The sequence below is a fragment of the Delphinus delphis genome, chromosome 10 (genome assembly GCF_949987515.2).
Source record: "Delphinus delphis chromosome 10, mDelDel1.2, whole genome shotgun sequence".
Lineage (NCBI taxonomy): Eukaryota > Metazoa > Chordata > Mammalia > Artiodactyla > Delphinidae > Delphinus > Delphinus delphis.
Window position 1 is genome coordinate 99,092,465 of NC_082692.2, and position 21,500 is coordinate 99,113,964.

General features: G+C 43.6%; 1 protein-coding gene across 2 annotated transcripts in view; it reads left to right on the forward strand.

Annotated features, from left to right (window-relative positions):
• Positions 1–18,711, forward strand: part of PPARG (peroxisome proliferator activated receptor gamma) — a 129,135-nt gene extending 110,424 nt beyond the window's left edge. For both annotated transcript variants that reach the window (XM_060023076.1, XM_060023075.1), the window contains 2 exons: positions 1,430–1,880; positions 18,268–18,711. In XM_060023076.1, coding sequence (XP_059879059.1) covers positions 1,430–1,880; positions 18,268–18,515 — 699 coding nt within the window. In that variant the 3' untranslated portion in view covers positions 18,516–18,711. The remainder of the gene's footprint in view (positions 1–1,429; positions 1,881–18,267) is intronic.
• Positions 18,712–21,500: the final 2,789 nt, after the last annotated feature.

Below are 21,500 nucleotides of genomic sequence, written 5' to 3' on the forward strand. Positions count from 1 at the left end.
AAGGGAATTCCCTGGCGGTCCAGTGGTCAGGACTCTGCGCTTTCACTGCCAGGGCCCGGGTTCAATCCCTGGTCAGGGAACTGAGATCCCGCAAGCCATGTGGTGCAGACAAAAAAAAAAAGTTTGGTGACGATCATAGACTCCTATAGAGATTAATAGTCAGATTCTCTGAACCAGTGGATCTTGAAGCTGGCTACTGCTGGCACTCACTGCATCTGCTTCCTCTTGCCAATGAGGAGAGTTCTCAGCGTCTCTGCTCAAAAGAAGTTTTATTTTTAGTACATCAAAGGCTTCATGTTCAGTGGACATGTAGCATGCATGCACACTCACACAGATACACACACACACGCATACAGCACAGACACTACATCTGAGAAATGCAACTAGCACATCCTCAAGAGAAGAGTTGGAAACTTCCAATGCAATCCACTCCCCTCAGTTGAGAAATTTGAGGCCTTGGAAAGATAAATGACTTTTCTAAAGTCACGTAGTTAACCGCAGAACCAAAGCTGGAACCCAGATCCCCTCAACTCTTGTTAGGGGTAACTCCTTATGGAGCTCAGTGGATCCACTGTATATATAAAGTGTAGCCGCTTCTCATTCAGAGTAGCCTTGAGAATTTCACGCAGACCACAAACCTTTGGTTAATTCTCTAGGAGGAAATGAAAGAGAAAGATCATCTATGACTAACACAGCGTGCTTTTGAGAGCAGCCTACTGCAAACCTGAGTCACTGATAAACGTGTTTTATTGATTCTTGACCCTTAAGGACACATACTTTGAAAAATAAGTTTTTTAATTTGACACTTTTGCAGCTTTTACCCACAGGCCTTACGCAGCTGCTCTTTCTGAAACAGATTGCTTCCAGAGCATTAAAAAAAGAGAAACAGACATTTTCTTGGCTCAGTATTTTTAATCTGCTTTCAGACTGATTTTCTTTTATAGTTAAGTGTAGTTCACATGCACACTGTGTTTCTTTCAAGATCTGAGTAGATTTAATGTATAATTGCAAGATTACTTTATGTCCAGGTGAGTCTGTTCAACCCTGAGTTGCTGAAATAATTTTTTTATTGAAAGAAGTTTAAAAACATACACCATTGATAGCCAAAATAAACAGTAGATTTCGTAGCATTTGAAAAATCAACAACAAAGACCCTCCAAACAACAGAAATTGGAGCTATTAGCCAGTCCCAGGTAAGGTGTTGCAGTATAAGTGGAAGGAAAGGGAGGCCAATATTAGTGAAATATGTTTGGTCCCAGAAGACAATTGGGAGGATTAATCAAGACACGAGTATTTGCTCATTATTAATTAAGTGTTTTAGACTTTAAAGATTTTAGTTAGCAAAGCAAGTGTACGTAGAGAACCTGGGGTGGTGTTGACTGAATTAGAAATCTCCAACTCAGCCATTTTCTCCCTTTTTTCTTTGCAGCCATTTGTTATCTATGACATGAATTCCCTAATGATGGGAGAAGATAAAATCAAGTTCAAGCACATCACCCCCTTGCAGGAGCCAAGCAAAGAAGTGGCCATCCGCATCTTTCAGGGGTGTCAGTTCCGTTCCGTGGAGGCTGTGCAGGAGATCACAGAGTATGCCAAGAGTATTCCTGGGTTTGTAAATCTTGACTTGAATGACCAAGTAACTCTCCTAAAATACGGCGTCCATGAGATCATTTACACGATGCTGGCCTCCTTGATGAATAAAGATGGGGTTCTCATATCCGAGGGCCAAGGATTCATGACGAGGGAGTTTTTAAAGAGCCTGCGAAAGCCCTTTGGTGACTTTATGGAGCCCAAGTTCGAGTTTGCTGTGAAGTTCAATGCACTGGAATTAGATGACAGCGACTTGGCAATATTTATAGCTGTCATTATTCTCAGTGGAGGTAAGCTGCTTCTTTGGATCTTCCGTGAAAGAGGGTGGCGTGGTGGTGGGATGGCTGAAAGAATTTGGACTTTCCTTAGTGTTAGGCTATGTGCCTTTTCTCTCTGCACTTACCACGCTTTTCATATGGAAAATGCCAGTGGTATAATGCCACGGGAGTGCAACTACCTATGTGACGTACCGAGAAAGAATATTGTTGACTTCCTGTTTGAAGGCTGTGGGTAAGTCAGGTACTTTTCTTTTATTCTTCAAAATATTTTTTCTAGTCAGATCCAAACATGGAAGACAAATGCCCTTGTCTGCTTTTTCTTTTCTCTTTATTTTCTTTTTCCTTGTCTTTTTCCTTTCCTTTCCAGAAGGCCAATCTCTTCTTCATTTAAGTAATGACATATATAACTTTGTAAGACGATGTTCACTTGACATAGAGAAAGCACCACTGTGTTTGTGATCAAATTATGGTCTGGCCCCAGCATCAGTGAGGTGTTCCTTTGAATTGCTTTCCCAGGATCAGGAATCGAGGAACACACGTTTACTGAGCCCTGTCTCCTCTCCCGTGTAGAGTCCTCTGCTGGCTCCCCTTGAAGTACCTTTGTGAGGTGGTTGGCTGTGATTAAGAATGCAGTCTGAACCAAAGAACACCCAGCGGAGAAATCAACTGAGTTGTTTAGCCAGTCATTGTACTTTTGGCCTTGCTAGGACATGATCTAACTAACCAACTCCGACAGCCAGGTTTTATACTAAATCCTACTTTCATTGGCCTTCCACGTTTCCAACTTGAGTAGAAGAAAGTTTTAGTGTCATCTCTTTAATATAAAGATTGTTTTCAAGTGACCAGTTTTCATTACTGAAATGGACTTCAGGCGAGCTTTTTGTGTGTACCCTACAGAATATCCTCTGTGCGTGAAAACTGAGGTGTAGGGGACAGTGGTCCTATAGATGTAAGCTGTGTGTGACTAGACAGCATGTTACAAAGAGCAGTCCTTTGTTGTCCAATTGCTCCAGCGCAGAATGCTTCTGAAATCAGGTGCATGGTGTATCAGTAATGATAATAGTAGCAAACACTTATTAAGTACTTACTGTGTGCAGGAAGTGTTCTAGCCACTTCACACACATTCATTAAATTCTCACGACCCCAGTAAGGTAAGTACCGTTTTGCAAACAAGGAAACTAAAGCACTGAAAGGTTCAGTCACTTGCCCAGGATTACCCAGGCAGCAAAGATGGAGCCAGGATGATGAACCGAGGCAGTCTGGCTCCAGAGTCTACACTGATACTGCCCTTCACATGACTAGGGTGCATATAGATAGCAACACAGCGCAAGTTAACTCTGAAGCAGCACCCCTTTTTTGTGTTATGTTCAATGTAACAAAAATACACTATCCAACATGTTTTGATATCTTGACGGAATCTACTTCTTAAACAAATTGACCCTTGATCATCTGGGATCTGTGATTAATTCAGCAAAGAAGAATGAGATTCCAGTTTATCTGAGGTCCACTGGGAGAAAAAGATTCAATTTTGGAAAAAACCAGATTAGAAAACAAGTTGGTATTGTTTAACTAGCTAATATTTTAAGGCACATTTTATTTTTATTGAAAGTTGGAAATATAATTATTAACATGTGATATATTTCTAAGATTTTTCCTAATCATACTATACATACCATATTTATATTCCTTTTTTCACTTAACCATTTTCTCATGCCGCTATTACTCTTTATTAATATTTTTATTAATTTTAAAAATAAAAGTAATATATGGTCATTTTATAATTCAAAGAGTACAGAAAGGTGTAAGTGAAAAGTAAAGCTCTCTATCCTCAGAATAAAATAGGATTAACAGAGTCCTAGTTCCCCTTACCAAAAAGTTTCTATGTATGTGCTAGCATATATACTATATATATATATATATATATGCTACCATTTAAAAAAAATTTTTTAATTGAAGCATAGTTGATTTACAGTGTTGTGTTAATGTCTGCTGTCAAAGTGATCCAGTTATACAGATATACATTCCTTTTTTGTATTCTTTTCCATCATGGTTTATCACAGGATATTGAACATGATTCCCTGTGCTATACAGTAGGAACTTATTGTTTATCCATTCTATATATAATCGCTTACATCTGCTAATCCCAACCTCCCACTCCACCCCTCCCCCACCTCTGCTCCCTGTTGGCAACCACAAGTGTGTTCTCTATGTCCGTGAGTCTGTTTCTATTTCATAGATAGGTTCATTTGTGTCATATTTTAGATTCCACATATAAGTGATATTATGTGGTATTTGTCTTTCTCTTTTTGACTTAGCTCACTTAGCATGGTAATCTCTAGTTGGATCCATGTTGCTGCAAATGGCATTATTTCATTCTTTTTTATGGCTGAGGAGTAGTCTGTTGTGTGTGTATGTGTGTGTGTGTGTGTGTGTGTCTTCTTTATCCATTCACCTGTTGATGGACACTTAGATTGTTCCCATGTCTTGGCTATTGTGAATAGTGCTGTTATGAACATAAGGGTACATGTATCTTTTTGAATTATAGTTTTGTCCGGATATACGCCCAGTAGTGGGATTGCTGGATCATATGGCAACTCTATTTTTAATTTTTTGAGGAACCTCCATACTGTTCTCCATAGTTGCTGCACCAATTTACATTCCCACCAACAGTGTAGGAGGGTTCCCTTTTCTCCACGCCCCCTCCAGCATTTTTTATTTGTGGACTTTTTAATGATGGCCATTCTGACTGGTGTGAGGTGATATCTCATTGTAGTTTTGATTTGCATTTCTCTAATATATGCTTCCATTTTTAATGACTATAACATATTTCATTTTGTAAAAGACCATTACATACTAAATTATCTTCCTATTTATGTTTGGGTTGCTTATAATTTGTTATAAGAACCTATAGAGAAGAATATAAAAAAGTATGGAAAATGTGTTCTAAATTCCACTGGAGTAATTCTTCTTATGTGTAAATTTCTGTTCACATTTCAGATTATTTTCTCATTCTAAATTACCAGAAGTAGAATTGCTGGGTAGATGGCTATGAACATTTTTAAGTCTTTAGTTTCATTATTGCCAGATGGTTTTTCCATATAGTTTGTACCAGTTTATATTCCTACCACAGATAATAAGGGAGGCATTTGAAATAAGCCATTCAAAGATACTTAGTTTCTATCTAGGAAAGTTCTAGACAAGAAATAATCATGATAAATCTGGGCTTTTTGAACCTGAGCAATGTTGTTTTATGGGCACATAAGACAACAGTATGATTTCATCTAGAAAAATGCCATATACTGCCCATAACACACAAGCTAGATTATTTGAAAATCAGTGATTCAGTTAGGCCTTTAAAATTTTTCTAAATTGGTCAAAAATAGCTCTGAGAATAACTTATTCAATTCAATAGATACTGCAGACTTTGGCTTTCAATTAGAAAATTAAAAACGGTATCCTTTAAATGTCAATGCTGTATAAACAAGTTACTTTTAGCATTTCCCAGACTGTCTTCACAGCAGCCAATATCCAGATTTCATTAGATCCTCACAGCAGTGAAAGAAATCTGAAGGTAGCTGCCGTTCTTAAAATCTTCTATCTGTGGTTATAATGAGAAGAAAACCCTGTGAATCATTTGAGACTTCCTTTAAAAAAAAAAAAAAAAAAACAGACTTTACCATTGACTAGTTCCCATATCACAAAAGGCACATCCTTCCCTGATCAAAGTTTGCTTTTGTAGATGAAGCCAACCTATGGGCACTAGATAAGAATGAATAAACTGGACCCCGTGTTTGTTCAACACCAAGGAATTTGATTCCCTTCTTTACCCAGAGAAGCTGGTTGGGTAGAGGCCAGAGAAAGAACTACTCCAGTCATTCCCAATCCAAAGACTGAGTTCCAAGGGGGATCAGTGTCCCAGTCATCTATAGATGGTGAAACCAACATCCCAGATTGTGGTTTACTGGAGTACAACATATAATTTGTTGTACAACATGTAATTTCTCAATTCCCGTCCTGGGTTTTCCAGAAAGGGAAAACATTCATGCAAGCAAGAAGGTTTGATCCCGTAAACAAATTTCTGATCCTGCTTATTCTTAACAAGAGGGATTATTTTCTCCTCTGCAGTTTATTCTGAAGCCTACAGATAGCTTTAGTGACTTGAGAGAGCAGCACTTTGGGCAGGGATCCCAGTGACCTTCTTCTAAGCTGGCCTTAGAATCACAGAAGAGTTTCATTCTGGTCAAGGCTATGAACCTAGACTGAAGGGAAAATGGGGAGATGGGCATTATGTAAGAGTGGGGTGGTGAGGGATTGGGGAGATCAAGGGCGGGGGATCCCCAGAGGACCCAAAGGGGATTTTTGGATGAAAGTACCTGATTTGACCCAACTAAGTATTTGCTGAGAAAACTGGAGTTGCAGTAGTAAAGATCACTGTCACTCAGCTTCAGTCCTAGAAACTGCTGATGCTGTTAGATTTGGTCCTTAGATTGGCCTGGTGTTCAGCATTTCTACTGTGTATTCAGGTCGCAAACCACTTGCTGAGGAAGATGACCTAGTTCTTCTCAAGGTTTTCTCCTCTCTCCCTCTTTCTCCTCCGAGCTTCAGGCAAGAAGAATGAGACTAAAAAGAACAATATTCCAGAACCAAGGGACAGCACCTTGTCCCTTTCATTCTCTCATTAGATCCTGACAGTTCTCCTGTATTTTCATTCTTATTCCATAGAAAGAGAAGAGAGAGTCATAGACTTAGGTGAGCTGAGAACTGGTGAGCAGCAGTGCTGGGAGGGAAACCCAGGTGTCCTCACTGTCACCTCCCAGTGTCTCTTCTGCCACCTGGCTGGCGGATGTGGTCGACTCCCTCACGGTGTCGGTGGCCCCAGCCTGTGGTCCCGTCCCTGCTCTCCTGAAGGCCTGGCCCAGAGTCCAGAAGCACAGCTTCCTTGGGAGTGGTGATAAGGGAAGGACTTCCCTTGCCCGCCCTGGTCTCGCTGGCTGGATGGGTGGCGTCGAGAGTAATCACACTGCCTCCAGCAAGGGCATGCTTGCAGCTGACGCCACAGCCTCACGCCAGCCCCACCAGCAAACTCCTCAAACCCACCAGCAGCCAAGGCCAAGCAGAAAGCTCAGGAAAGCTGACAAGCCCCAGGACACTCCACTGGACACTTTGCCCCCTTGGGCGTTGGCTGTTTGCTGGAGAAAAGCTTAGGAGGGTTCCAGCTGGAACTCGGCAACAGGAAAAACAGGAAAAAGCTCTTTCTGTTAATTCAAAACAGTTTGGAATCCATTACAGTTCTTCCCAAACTTCCAAGATATGGGGAGGAAATTCACTGGATTTTACAATATATTTCTCGAGGCCGATTGTCATCGCCATCCTAATGACAGAGAAGCTGTAAATATTGGTGCAGCAGTCACAGATGGCAAGTCATCGAGCCTCCTCATTTACCCTCTTGGGTCTGGCTCGGTTATACAAACCTCCTATACAGCAGTTCCTCCTGTTTCCAGCCGTCCCATTCTTTCTCTGTGAAGCGATTTTGGACAGCTGCTCTTGGAGCGATCCTGTGCGTTTCTGCTGTTGAGTGGGCAGGGAGCATAGGGTACAGGAAGGGGGAACTGTTCACACATGTACAGCTACAGATCAAGGAAGAGGGGATATTCTGTGACGGTTGGAAAACTCCTAGACCTCTCAGGTCAATACCATGGAGCTCTGTTTCTTACCCTTGGTCCTGACTTGTATGTGTATCAATATATACTTTTTAATTTGTTGGAATTAGAATAGAATCAAAGTACAGCACCTGGCCCAGAATAAGTACTAATACATCCTTGTTGAATGAATAGTAATCAAATATTAATAATAATAATACTGCCATTTATTGAATACTTCATTGTGAACCAGAATAGATGCTAAGCACGTTACCTGCATTCTGAATCTTTAATTTTTCCTGCAATTCTAGAAAGTCTCTCATTATCCCCATTTTATAGATGGAGAAAACAGAAGTTTAGAGAGATTAAGCAATTTTCCCAAGGTCCCAGAGCTACTAATCGGTGAGGCCAAGGTCTGATCCAATCTGACCTTAAAACGGATGCCCTTAACTGCCACTGCCTTTTTTGTATTGAGATGTGGAAGCATCCCAGTTACTTACCTTGGACTTGGGGTTCTTTGGCAATTATCAAAAACTACCCATTTCCATATTGCCCCCAAGTATTTTAATCAAGAATTTCCCGTTATAGTCCAGCTATTACTACTTCCTGCTATCCAAAGCCCTTCTCAAGACACCATTTGTACCTGACTGCCTAACAAAATTACACCCCAGGTTTGAGAACTGTTCTGGGACAGAACAGAGCCCAGGGTTAATGCCGAGACTGGTGCTGGTTCTTCCATTTGTTCCAGTAGCACAGCCCCCGTTCGCAGAGCTCCCTGCAGAAGCTGACCGTAAGCTTTAAGTACCTAAGTAAATATGTCCGAGCTTAACCAGATACCATCTTATAGCAGGTTCCGATGGAGAGAAGTGGTTGCAGGAGAATTTGTGAGAGAAATTTAAAATTGTTAACAATACCTTCCAGTACCTTAATTTCTTCCTGCCGTTCGGAGACAATCCCAACGTCACTCCTCCCGTTCGTGTACAGGGGCCCCCTCTCCCTCCAGCTCAGAGAGCACTAAGGATCCGCAGGACAGAGCGGGAGGGGCTCTGGGCTTGTGGGTGTCCGGCTCCCCTCCCCGTCCCTAAGTGCCCTCCAAAATCTTGAGGATAGTGACAGCTCGTGTGTAATCCTTCCATTTTAATGCGGAACTGTTTCTACCAGTTAGAAGGGACAGCCGAGCTCTCCTCTGGAACAAAAGATAGAGGGCACGTGCCTGAGTGGGCCTGTGCTGTTCTTGAGGAAACTCCAGCTCAGGGGCCCTCTGATTCTCCACAGCCCAGTGACCCCCATGTCTTCTTTGTCTGTTGGCATCATCCTTACTAGTTAACTGGGGGGAGACAAAACCAAAAGTATTTGAAAACTGAGGCATTAATAATACTATGAAGAACAAGAGGCCAACTTTCTTCCATTCTCCTGTGGCAGTTAAATATTCAGCTACTTTATCCATACAGTGTTTTTGGACAAGACGTAGGCTGGGGTCTGAGTGGTAAAAGTTGTTTTTCTGACGGTTCTCGTGATATTGAGAATAAACACAGACATCTGATTTCTCATGTGACTGAGCGTTGAGCAGGGCAGTTGAAGAGTGTTGATGACATGGTTCATATCTTCCATCTGGCCCATGATTGTGTCAGAGAGTACTTGCCTTCATTTATTAATTGAAAACTATTGAATGGGCACCTGCTCTGTGTCTGCATGGTGTATGGCACTGCTCCTTTCGCCTGCTGTCCTGGTCTCCCCGCTATGCTGCCATGACCAGTGGGCAAATCCTGTCAGGTGGCCAGGATGGCTTTGAGTAATGACTCAGTGTGGGTTATCTAGAAATGCCCCATTCGTTCACTCTTCTCATAACCTCACACACTTGGTTTAGACAGAGGGAGGTATATTTGTAAGTTCTCAGCTGGCACCCAAATTCTCAAAACCAGAGAATTGGGGGTGGGTGTGGGTAGGGAGAAGAGAAACACACTAGAATCATCTGAGAAACTTGAACTACACACACTCGCGTGCGCGCACACACACAGAGGCTTTTGTCATTTGTGGGACATTGAAGCATCTTTATCTGTGACTGCTTCAGAGATAAAATCCCCTCCTAACCCCAGGCCTGGTAGGCTGGGATCATTCGCTGTACTTGACCTCAGAGACAGACATGGGCTTGAAAGCCAAACTGCTGAGTCATTCCTGTCCCCACACCAGCATCTTGGAAGAGGCTCCGCCAGCCAGTCAGCGGGCCGCTTTGGGGAGCACTTTATCATTTTGGGCTCTCACAATGTGTGTTTAAACTCTGGGTGACCCCAGGCAGACTTCCAGACTGGCACGGCACTCAGACAGGTCCTCCGCAAGTGAGGAAGAGTGAAACCGGCCCCGGTTCCAGAGGCCGGCGCAGGTGTTGAGGCGCCCCGCGCTCCGGGTAGAGCGCCTTCCCCCAGGGTCCCGCCGCGTCACCCACCGGTGCACCGGGAGAGGCAGGCTGGGGCGGTGGGGGCCTGTGGGCTCCCCAAACCCCGCACCCCACCACTTACTGGATGTGTTATTTACCTACCTGAGCCTGAATTCCTTATCAGTTCTCTAAGTAAATGAAAGAACATTCTGTGAAGCCTCTGGCACAGTGCCTGGGACGTGGTGAGCACACAATAACTGCTCATTTTCCCTCTTCCCTGTACTGTATAATTTGAAGTAGCTGCACACAGTCCTGCCAGAGGATTGCTTGAAATTTCACCAACAGCATTCTTAAACTCCCTTAGTACCGTATAAATACTCCTAAGGAGATAGCAGCTAATCCCTGTATCAGCTATCACTTTAAGGGGATTAGCTGTGGATTGAGAACAAAACCCCAAGGGACAGAGATGCTGGAGGGAGGGAAGGGAGGGGAGAGCTCTGGGCCTTGCTGCCCCTGAAGGCGGTACCAACGAGCAGGAGTGTGGTGGGGAATTCTGTAAAGTTTGGGGGACATTATGTGTTAAGAGGTCATATTTAGAAGTTGGAGATCACGCCTATGTTTTGAGGTCACAGGTTCTTCTCCAAGACGTTGGAAAGGAAGACGTGGGGGGAGGGGAGAGGTGCAGAGAACAAATCCTTGGCCACTTTTTATTTTGTTGACTCCCTTTGGTGTGCCGTTGGCATTTCTAGAGGTTAAGGAAGCAAGGGAGAGACACTGGATTCGGAGCATGCGTGTGTCGGGCCTGACGGGGAAGAAGAAATCACTCTCCATCATTCCGCTCGAGCCTGGTTCCTCTACCTCCCGGTCTTGATCAGAGCTGGTGTGGGACGTAGAAGGGGCAGAAATTTATCTGCATCCCTCAGCTTGAGGGGAGCCTGCTCCTCCCCTGGTCTGGACGCAGAGAAGGGGAGCAAACCATGGGGCTGAGCTTCACTTGAGTGACCACAAATGACCAGAACGAGGGGACCCAAACCCCTGGTGAAAGGAGGCGGGAAAGATGGGACTTCCCAAGGCAGGACGGGAGCCTCTGGTCCCCTTTCCATTCTGAGAGAGCTGGAAATAAAACAGGCCCCACGCTCTGTTCACTGCAGGTGCCATTGAGAGATGAAACGAGCTCTGAACGCGGCAGAGGGGAGGCGCTGCCCACCTTGTTACCAGATACTTTTGTGTTCTGTGCTGTAGTTGGGGAGGTGGCTTTTGGAGGTGGTACTTGAGCATTTGAGGTGGGGGGACTTGGTGTGCAATTGCTACTTAATGGGCAGATAAAAGAAAATATGGCCTGGGCTTGGTTTCATTTTGGTGGTGGTCACGCGCGCCCTCCATCCTAGCCAGATCGTACGTGTCATTGCTGTGTCATTTTGCGGTTGTCATTTGGACACAGACAGAGAAAGCATTTATTTAACTGTTGTGTAACAGGGATATGTTAGAACGGGGACCACTTCAGAGGCAAGGACTCCATGAGCCACACGTGCATTCACGGCAGACATGCTTGTCACCGATGATCTTTATCTGTCCGGTACAAGATCTCTGTCCTGTTGTTCCCTTTCCCTGATAGCAGCCATCAACCACATTTCTCCCCAGATCATCCATTGTTCACACTTCTGATTAATTTAGGCTGGCCTTGCTAGGATTCTAGACACCACCTCCCCAGCAAGGTGCAGTCCCAGGAGTGGAAAGGGAAAAGCATCTAGAAGGCGGGGTGGAGAAGAAGGGAGCAATTAAGGGTGAAAGAATAGGAAAGAATAGGAAAGATAGGAAAGAATAGGAGAAGACCCAAGAGCATCGCAGAAATGAGAGGAGGAGAAAGGTAAGAAAGAAAAGAGGCACGTTGGATTGTACTGTTACACTAGTGCAAATAGAAATAGCTACCTTCCCGTGTGTCAGACGCTGCTCTGAGCACCTTCCGTCTAGTAACTCATTTCATCCTCTGGACAACACTGCGAGCTAGATTACTGTCACGTCTCCATCTTTTAAATGAGGAAACCGAGGTACAGAGAGGTTAAGGAACTCGCCCGAGATTACCCAGCAAGTAAGCTTTCGGGGTGAGATTCCAACTGCTTCTCACTACACCGGTGGTGTTTGCTCTCAGCTTCCCATTAGAATCACCTGAAAGCTTTTAGGAACGTTGGCGGTCATACCTCAGGCCAGGTCAATCGGAGTCTCTCAAGATGGGACCCAGGTATTAGTTTGCGTGTTTTTAATTTCCCCAGATGATTTCAGTGTGGAGGCAGAGTTGAGAATCAAGCCCGCACTTGGTCAAGCCCCGGTTCAAATTTAAATATGAAAAGAACATGGGAAACGTTCTTAGGTTATTTTCTCTTAGCGGTAGGATGGTGGGAGGGAATTGCTACAGGCCAGACCAGTTTACCAAAGACAGACTTGGGTGAATTCAGAGTTTTGCCTCATGATCCCCATGATCCTGACAGTTAGACCAGGAAAGGACCGCAGAATCCCTAACACCGTCTCTAAGGAAGAAGTGAATTTCGGCTCGGGGGCTTCTCTGTTTCATTATTGTTCTCAGTCCTGCTTACATGTGTTCAACTACAAGAATGAGAACTTGCCCCAAACCCCAAACGTGTATCTGCATCAGGAATCATTTTCTCACGCTCCTGAACTTATGCTCTACCAATAACAGCTCAGAAACCTCCCATTTCCCAGCTGCACACATGCCACCCCACCCCTGTTTATGCTCCGGACCCCATTCCTGTGGAAACTGCCTCTGTCTGAACAAACACAGAGAATAGTAAAATGTTACAAAGCTCCTTTACCTGACTCCTTCTAACCATGACCTTAGGAAAGAAACACCACCATCGCCTTGAAAATTCAGCCAAAACCCAGAAAGATAAGATGACTTGTCCAGAGTCACATGGAAGCCAAGTGGAGGAGAGACGAGATCAAGTCCTCAGTTTCCAAATCCACTCCTCTTTTTAACACATCTGTGAACTTAGGAAGCAATGGAATAAAGGAAATTGGGGAGCAAGAGTAAAAGGAAGTGAAATGCAAAGTGTGAGCTCCCGAAGGAGCTCCACCCCCCTTCAGTTTCAGCCCACACCCGAGCTAAGTTTTTTCATTGCCTTCGGATCAATTTACAGCTGCCCAGCTATCAGACTTCTTTTTCCTAAATGCCCTGGGTGCAATCCTTTTCCGATTTGTCTCCATCAGAAAGAAATCCAATAGGAAAAAAACTGGGAACAGCATGACAGCAGCAACTAGAAAAGAAACAATACCACGCGCTTTGATTTGTCTGCGTCTCCTTCAGGAGATGCCGCTGTGGCCATCTGGTTCCCTAACCGGGACCCCTCCTGAGAAAATCTGGTCTAGGGAAATGCCTGGCCCAGGTGGGCAGATCCCAGGAGGGTCCAGAGAATTTGAATCTGCTTCAGATAAGCTCCTCACTTAACAGAACCAGATCTGGATAAGATGGGAGCTTTGTAGATTTGCCCACAATCAACAGTGCTCTCTAATCAATTCCAGCGCTGCACGATGGGGACCGGAAAGGTTTCTTTCCCAATTCTTTGCAGCCTGGGGAGTAAGGAACCGGTAATTGACTCCAGCTTCCTCGAGTGTTGGGTCCTGGAGCCTGAGTCAGCACGCACTTTCCCAAAAGGGCTTTCTAGGCAACCTAGGGCCAATGAAGGAGGTCCCTTGACCCTGATCCCATTCCAGACCCCAACTCTAACCCTCAGCAGGGTGTAGGGAGAGGACCTCAGACCAGCCTCCTAAGAGCAATACCTTAGCAGGCCCTGGGCCAATGGGAAAGGGAGAGGGAAGAGGAGGGACCCAGGACGGCTGGGTCTTTAGACAGATTTCTGTGGCACGTTTGTGGTGCCCAGCTTAGCTCAGTAAGTGTTCAAGTGTGAGTAGAAGGAAAGTGGAAAGAGAAAGACGGGCAGGGGAAGCAGGGAAGGCCTTGGAGCTGACTGGAGGGTAAAGGGTGGGGACAACCCTGACAAATCCGTTTTGCCCTTGACCCTAGGGAGTGCTTAAGACCAAAGGAAGCTTTTTTGCTTTTTAAATAAGCCAAATGTTTTAAGTTTAATGTGTCAGCCCGTTGATACACTTTTCTATTTAGATTTTGAGTTAATTTCCCCAGTTTAATTATGTGACTTTTGTAAAGGGAATTACACATAAGAATAAAGCTTACAACGTTTGAACTAGGGTCTTAGAGATCACCTCTCTAATCCAGTCCTTTTCGTTTACAGAGGAGAAAACTGAGGCGCCGTGAACTTGGTCAGTTTGCCCAAGGTCACAGAACTGGTTAGTGAGAGACCTAAAAGTAGAGCGACCACGTTCCCGCTCTCCTGCCCTCCGTTCTTGCCTTGACTGAGGCTCCGTAAGGGCGACAGTGGGACAGATCTGTAAATGATCTAACTTGTCACTAGAGAAAATATAAATCAGTGGCCACAAAATTTCAGCCAAACTTCATCTGTCACATCATAAAAAATAACTTGCCAAAGAGAGGTTTGAAAATCCAAACCAGATCCTTCTCCACTCCTAGAGGGAACAGTTCCATTGTACTGCACGGCAGCCAAGTGTTTCCAGCAAACCGATCAGCTGCATTTGAGGGTTTGCTTGTTTGAACTGTCACGATAAATGAAACCTAGTAGATTAGCATAACCTCTTCTGCAGAAGTTCTGACCCCACGGATGCTGCTCTAGAGGAAGGAGAGAAGGCTCTGAGGGGCCAGGGCCCCAGCAAGCAGAGGGTCTGCACAAGGGTGTACACCGACGCCTCGACACAAAATGCTGCCACTGCCAACGCACATGCATTTGCTGTCCAGTCCAGGCCTTTGAAATCTGGCACGTCTGTTCAGGGGGAGGATCGGCAACCATTAAACCCAAGGCACCAATCCAGGATCTGGTTTTCCTTGAAGTGTCAGGGGGTTTCATTATTGCATAGCAACTGTGAGAAAGGACAACTCCTCCAGGGGTGTGATTCTCTAGGCCAGGACTAAATCATCTGTTTCATTCTCAGAAGCTGAGATTCTTGCTAATGTTTCCAAAATTAAGTGCTGAAATTGAAAAAAAAAAAAAATTACTCCAGTCAATGGGAGATGTTGGAGAAGTTGAGGGGAGAAAAATCAAACTACAGGTAACTTTCTGTCTGTAATTTAAAAAAAGAAAAAAAAATTTAAGAACATGTTTAGAGTTCCGAAAATCCCACCTGAGATCATCCTCACCTTGCTCTCCTGTGTCTCGCCTCAGCGGGTAAAGGTTGCTCGAGTTTACTAAATACAGGAAAACGCTATTTCCGGAGACTTCTTCTTTGTGCATTGATCCTGCCTTTAGGCTTGTTCACCAACCAGAAGAACTGTACTTTTCAATTCAGGACTCTTGGCTAGAACAGCCTTCTCACTCATAAACTCAGCCAACTGAGTGCTTCCTGTGTTTCCACTGGAGCCTCAGAGATGATCAAGACATAGTCTCTGCCCTCTGATCTCTCGTGGCCAAGTAGGGGAGATGAACAAGAAAATCAGTACCTATAATACAAGGTAATAAGAGTTAAGAGTATAGCATTCGGAATCAGATTCAAATTTCAGCAGTGCTGTTTACTAGCAAGTGGCAGATCTTGGGCAGGATCTAACTCCTTTCTCTAAATCTTCATTTTCCCCTCCTTAAAGCACTGACCTCATGGAGTTATTGTGGAGATTAAATGATATATTGTATATAAAGCCTTCAGTACGATTTTTGGGAAATGATAACCACTCAGTAAATGTAATCTACTAGGATAGTAGCAATTGAGGTGTTTGTAGAATGCTATGAGGACCAGAGAAAGGGGATTGGAAGAACAGGGGCAAGGAAGGGATGACCTCCAGGAAGGCTCCAGGACATAAGGACACGGGCTAGATTTTGAAGAGTAGGTTGAAATCAGTAGGATGGTTGGAGGGAAGGTGAGACTGCTCCCAGCAGGAGGAACAGAACGTGCCTAAGCACAGTTATGACAGAATGTAGGATGTTTGAGGGACCTGGTGTGGAAAGGGCTTAAGCAAAGGCACAATGATAAACGGAGGCAAGACAATGAGGAACATTAAAAAGAGAAGTAAAAACGTTTATACAGTGCTTTGGTTTACAGTAAAGGGGAGAAGAGTTAAAATGAGAAAAAGAGGGTGATTGGCCTTCAAGAGCTAAAATTTGGAATCAGTACAAGGTATCAAGTGAGTGACCTGAATGTCATACATGATCTCTGTGCCCCTCTGCTGAGCCTTAATGAGAAAACCTTATATTCTAACCAGACTTAGAAATTAGAAAAAACAAAAACAAACTCAGACTTTCCACTTGGAAATCTAAAAACATGTCTCTGTATGACTCTTAGATTAAAAGTGAAATCAAAATAGTAAAACAGACTATTTAGAAAAGAACTGTGAGAGTATGATTTACCGGAGCCTATGGGGTGAAACAGAAGTGACACTCAGAGGAAATTTTAGAGCCTTAAACTCATCTATCAGAAAATAAGAAATACTGAAACTAAATGAATTAAGCATTCAACCCAAGAAATGAGAAAAAGAGGAAAAGAAAAAAAACCTAAAGAAAGTTAAAAGAATGAATTAGCTAAATTGAAAACAAAAGGCAATTTTCAAAAACAGAGTTGATCAGTAAAACCAGGAGTTGTGCTTTTTTAAAAAGCAAAAAATAGATAAGCCTTTGGCAAGTCAAATTTTTAAGTGAGACAGTACACAAGTAAAAAGCATTCAGTTAAAGGAGGTATATATAAGAATAATAAAAGATTCAGATTCTAAGAGGATATTATGTACAACTTTATTCCAATATAAATTACTAAAATTTTCCTTTATAAGTAATAGAAAACCTGAATAAATTAAAAGCTATAGGAGGAAAATTAAAGATAGTCAAAGATTTACCACCAGGCTCAGATGGTTCTGCAAATAAGTTCCAAGAAACCATCAAGGAATAGATCATCACTACATAGAAACAGAAGGAAAACTTCTCAAGTCAGTCAATAAGACTAGTTAACATTTATGACCAAAAGAGGCAAAAGGTAGCACACACACACACAAAAAGACTCTGGACCAATCTCACAAATTTAAAAACCCTAAGTAAAATATTAGCAAACAAATGCAAGAGTATAAGAAAACCTATTAATGTAATTCACTACACTAGATTAAGATAAAACCATATGGTCATCACTCTAGGTAGAAAAACTTTCAAACATTTGATGAAATGCAACAACATTCCTGACTAAAACAAACACTTTAAAACTATTGGGGAGCCAGGAGAAAAACCTATCCACCATAATCCAGTAAACATCATACTTGTGGTAAACCATTAGAAGCATTTCCTTCAAGGTTAGGAATAAAACAAGAATGCCTCCCAACACTACTATTATTTAATACCATACTAGAGACATTAGCCAATGCAGTATGGCAAGAAAAAGAAATGAGAACTATAAACACTGGAAAAGAAGAAATAAATAAAACGATGATTATTTGCAGATGCAATTGTCTGTCCAAAAAATTTTTTAAATCTGTGATAAAAACTATTTGAATTGACAAGAGTGAAATTGGAATAGATTCAAGGTAACAAAGCCAATCGTTTTTTTCTAAACATCAGCAGGGATACATTAGAAAATGTAATGAAAAAGAAGTATAGAATACAAGTAAAGAAGTAAAAGTAAAGAAGAATACTAGAAAGTATTTAAGGTTGAATCTAAAAAGATCTACATGAAGCAAAAACATTAAAAACTTAAGAGTAATTTAAGCTTGCCATTTAAAAGTTCAAATAAGGAAAAGTATAAAGAAGAAAGTGAACATTACCTGCAACCTCACTAATCAGAAGAAGCCTATGTTAAAGTCTGGTCTGTCCTTCCCAAGCGTAACAGTATTTGAAAACTATGTCTTGTCTCTTCGAAAATGCATGAGCTATATTAAGCAAAAAGAAGACAAAAATGTGTGTTAAAAGTGTGTTTAAAGTAGTGGTAAGAAAGTAAGTAGAGGTTATAAAACATAGACTCATCAGGAAGGAACAGAAGTTGAAAATGAGATTTCTGAGTGAGTAGAAACATGCCAGCAGAAGAGTCCCCCGTCTGGTGAGACAGTTGCCTTGCCACCCTCTTCTGTCAACTGGTCACACAGATTTAGTCTTGGCCGGGAAGAGAACGGCCCTGGAAAGAGCTTTGATAGTCTTGGTTTTCATTCCATTCTCCTTCTATGCAGTTCTTGCCCACTATCTGCTTTCCTTCCCTCCATACCCTATTTTAGAACCAAAGCAAAACCAACAAAAAGTGAGTTGTTTGGCTGAATATGCCTCAGATGCGGAGCCAGAGAATTTTGTAACTGAACCTGCTGTTCTGTCTTCCATTTCTGCTCCCCCAGACCGCCCCGGTTTGCTGAATGTGAAACCCATTGAGGACATACAAGACAACTTGCTGCAAGCCTTGGAGCTGCAGCTCAAGCTGAACCACCCCGAGTCCTCTCAGCTCTTTGCCAAGTTGCTCCAGAAAATGACAGACCTCAGACAGATTGTGACAGAACACGTGCAGCTGTTGCAAGTAATAAAGAAAACAGAGACGGACATGAGTCTTCACCCGCTTCTACAGGAAATATACAAGGACTTGTATTAGCAGAGAAGTCCGAGTTCACTGACAACATTTTCCTTCTTCCAATTGCACTATTATTTTGAGGGAAAAATCTGACACCTAAAATAGTACTGTGAAAAAGCATTTGAAAAAGAAAAGGTTTTAGAATAATAGATCTATTTTATGCATATTGTTTATAAAGATACATTTACAATTTACTTTTAATATTAAAAATTATTACATCGTGAAATTGCTGTTGTATTTGAAGACTGAGTCTGCTGTGTCCCCCGCTCCACCCTCCAGGCTTTTTTTCCTTTTATCTCCTCCCCCTTCCTTCCTTCCTTCCTTTTCTTTTTCCTTTCTTTCTTACACATGTGAAACACTATGAATGGAATTGCTGATCAATTTTCATTCTCAGTCAAATAATTTTTTATACTCAATTTACAACTTTTCTGAACCTTCTATCTGCTTTAAAAATCACAACTAAGAATGGAATTTCAGGACCAAAAACTGCTCAGAGCATGTGTTTCTCAACCCAGAAGTACTCGTTTGGGGCGTATCCCTAGGCCTACCTAGGCCTACCAAGAATTCAATCTTCTTCCCCAATCCCAACCAAGATTTTCACTCACCAACAGCAGCCCTCTAACAAGATACCAAGGCATGTGCAAATACCCAGGGGCAGGTATTAACGGCTAGATGCTGTGGGTAACACAGAAGTGTTATAAGATGTGGCACCTGCCAAAAAGAACTTACCATTGAATTGAGGAGAAAAGATGAATCCTCCTTAAAAACAGATTAAAATACACAGTGCAACCATGTGCCAAATGAATGGTTCAGACTCCAAGTACTCTAAGAGTTCAAAGTAATGAAGATTGGAAAAGTCATGAGTGACTGTAAATTCATTCAGGTGGGCTTCGAAGGATGTGTTGGACTTGGGATAGGTAGACAGTGGAAGAGAAGACATTCTAGGAAAGCAAAATCGCAGGAATAACAACAACAGAAGGAAACAAAACCAAAACAAAACACGAATGAGGGAGAAGGGCCGCATTCTGGTCCCGACGTACGTGGAGCAATGTTGCTACAGGTATTCCTGCTGGCCTCCTTGGGACCACCTTGCCCAGGGAGCTCTGACTTTTGTAACCTCAAAGGCTAGTTATCTGTTTAGGTGATGCATGCCTCCCCAGCAAAATAGATGATATGTTCCCTAAAAGCAGGGACCTTCTTGGCATAATGCACAGACTTGTTGATTGAGGCCACCAAGTTCATTAGCATTGCTTAGCCATGAACACATATGATGACTCCGAAGAACGCCTCTCAGCAAACTATGCTGAGGTCTCTCTTCTCTAGGATGATTGTTTCCACTGACTTAAATTATCCCCCTGCTGCTTCTCCCTTAGTTTATCTTTTCTCACGGTGTTGATACTGAGGAGGACATAACTTTCGAGGCTTTCAAGCCAAAATATCAGGAAAGACCTTTTCATCCTCTACCCCAAAATAAACAGATCTCCAAAGAGTCAGGTTAGAGCAGTGAGTCCTGACCCCAGCCCTAAATATGCAAGACCCCTAACCCTTTAGGAGAGACAGCTCCTGAGCTCAGACCTTTAGAACCAAAGGACTGAGGTCGTTGTGTAAGTGACCTCAGAACGTTGGAAAGGAAAGTGACAAATTCAGTCCATCATGGGGCTGTTTTTTCTTTCCTTGATGCCAAGCAGCTAGCGGCTTCCCTGCTGTGCCTCCTGGAGGGTTATCATTGGGGGATCCTGAGAAAGTGCGGGCAGTAGACAAGGTGAGGATTCCATCTCAGAGGAGATCCCTTGTTTACGGGAGGGCTTGAACAAAGAGCCTTTCAGTGCAGCCACGGCCAGTCCAAAGCCGCTCCACGTTCTCGGGGCTGTCCTTGCCAACGCAGGGAAGAAGGGAGCCGCTCTCAGCTCTTTGGCACTGATGGTTAGCATTAAATAGCTTTTAAATCCTGGCAGCTTTCAAATTCCCATCTCTCTGACTTTTTCCCTGTGGTTTGGATGGTCATTTGCTAAATATTTTACGACACGTCCTATGCAGCCTCCAGAGCTCCCGCTCCACTCTCTGGACTCCCTCTCCCCCAGGATGATTCACAAGTTCATCAACAAATGTATCATCAGTTACTCACAGCACTTTCTCCGGACACAAACACACTTAGGGATTTGTGTTGACAAAAATAGGAAGAAAAGTAACCATGGTCAAGAGCCAAAAAAAAAAAAGGAAGAAAGAAAGAAAAACGGTTTCGAGGCTCCCACAAGGGCCCTTCCCCAGCACCCGCCTTGGATACGGCCTGGCTCCTCCCCCATCTCCCCGCTGTCCATGGAACACTGGAGCGGCGGGGCACCCAGGGCAGAAAGCTTATCTGCACACCCTGCTTCTCTAGACACGATCAGAAATGGGGGTGACCCAAGGGCTTCTTGCTGAGGAGCAAAGGACTGGGGCTCTTCAGTGAGAACTTGAGCTGGGAAGTCAGGCTGGTGCCACCCTGCAAATGCTCCGTTGTCAGCTCGGGGGCAGAACCGGAGTGTCAGCTACATCAACTCCGCTGAGGGCAGCAGGGCTGAGGGACCAGACTGCTGTGTAGGTTTACTTAGTTGCTCCTGGATTCCAGTGCCTTTTTCCGGGCCCCTCGAGGCTACCAGGCGAATCTTTTTTGTGGGCAGGCCCTAACTTGCTTGTGTCTCCTGCCGTGTGGTGCTGGTAAAGCAGGGCAGGGCTGACAAGGTTGGAAATTGGCCCCCGGATACCTATTCCCTTGGAAAGAGTCAGGGTACACAAGTGAGTCCCTAAAAATGTAGGATCCCTGAGCCTTCAGGAGAGACATCTTCTGAGCTCAGACCTCTAGAACCACAGACACGATCACATCAACCGACCTAGGACCTGGGGTGGGGATGAGACGCCTGTCTTCACTAAGTGCCCACCCCCCTATTTTCCTCTTCCTTCACCCCAGCCCGGTCCTTGGCCTCTGGCCCCTGGTTGCCTCCATCTACGCAATTATCACTATTACTC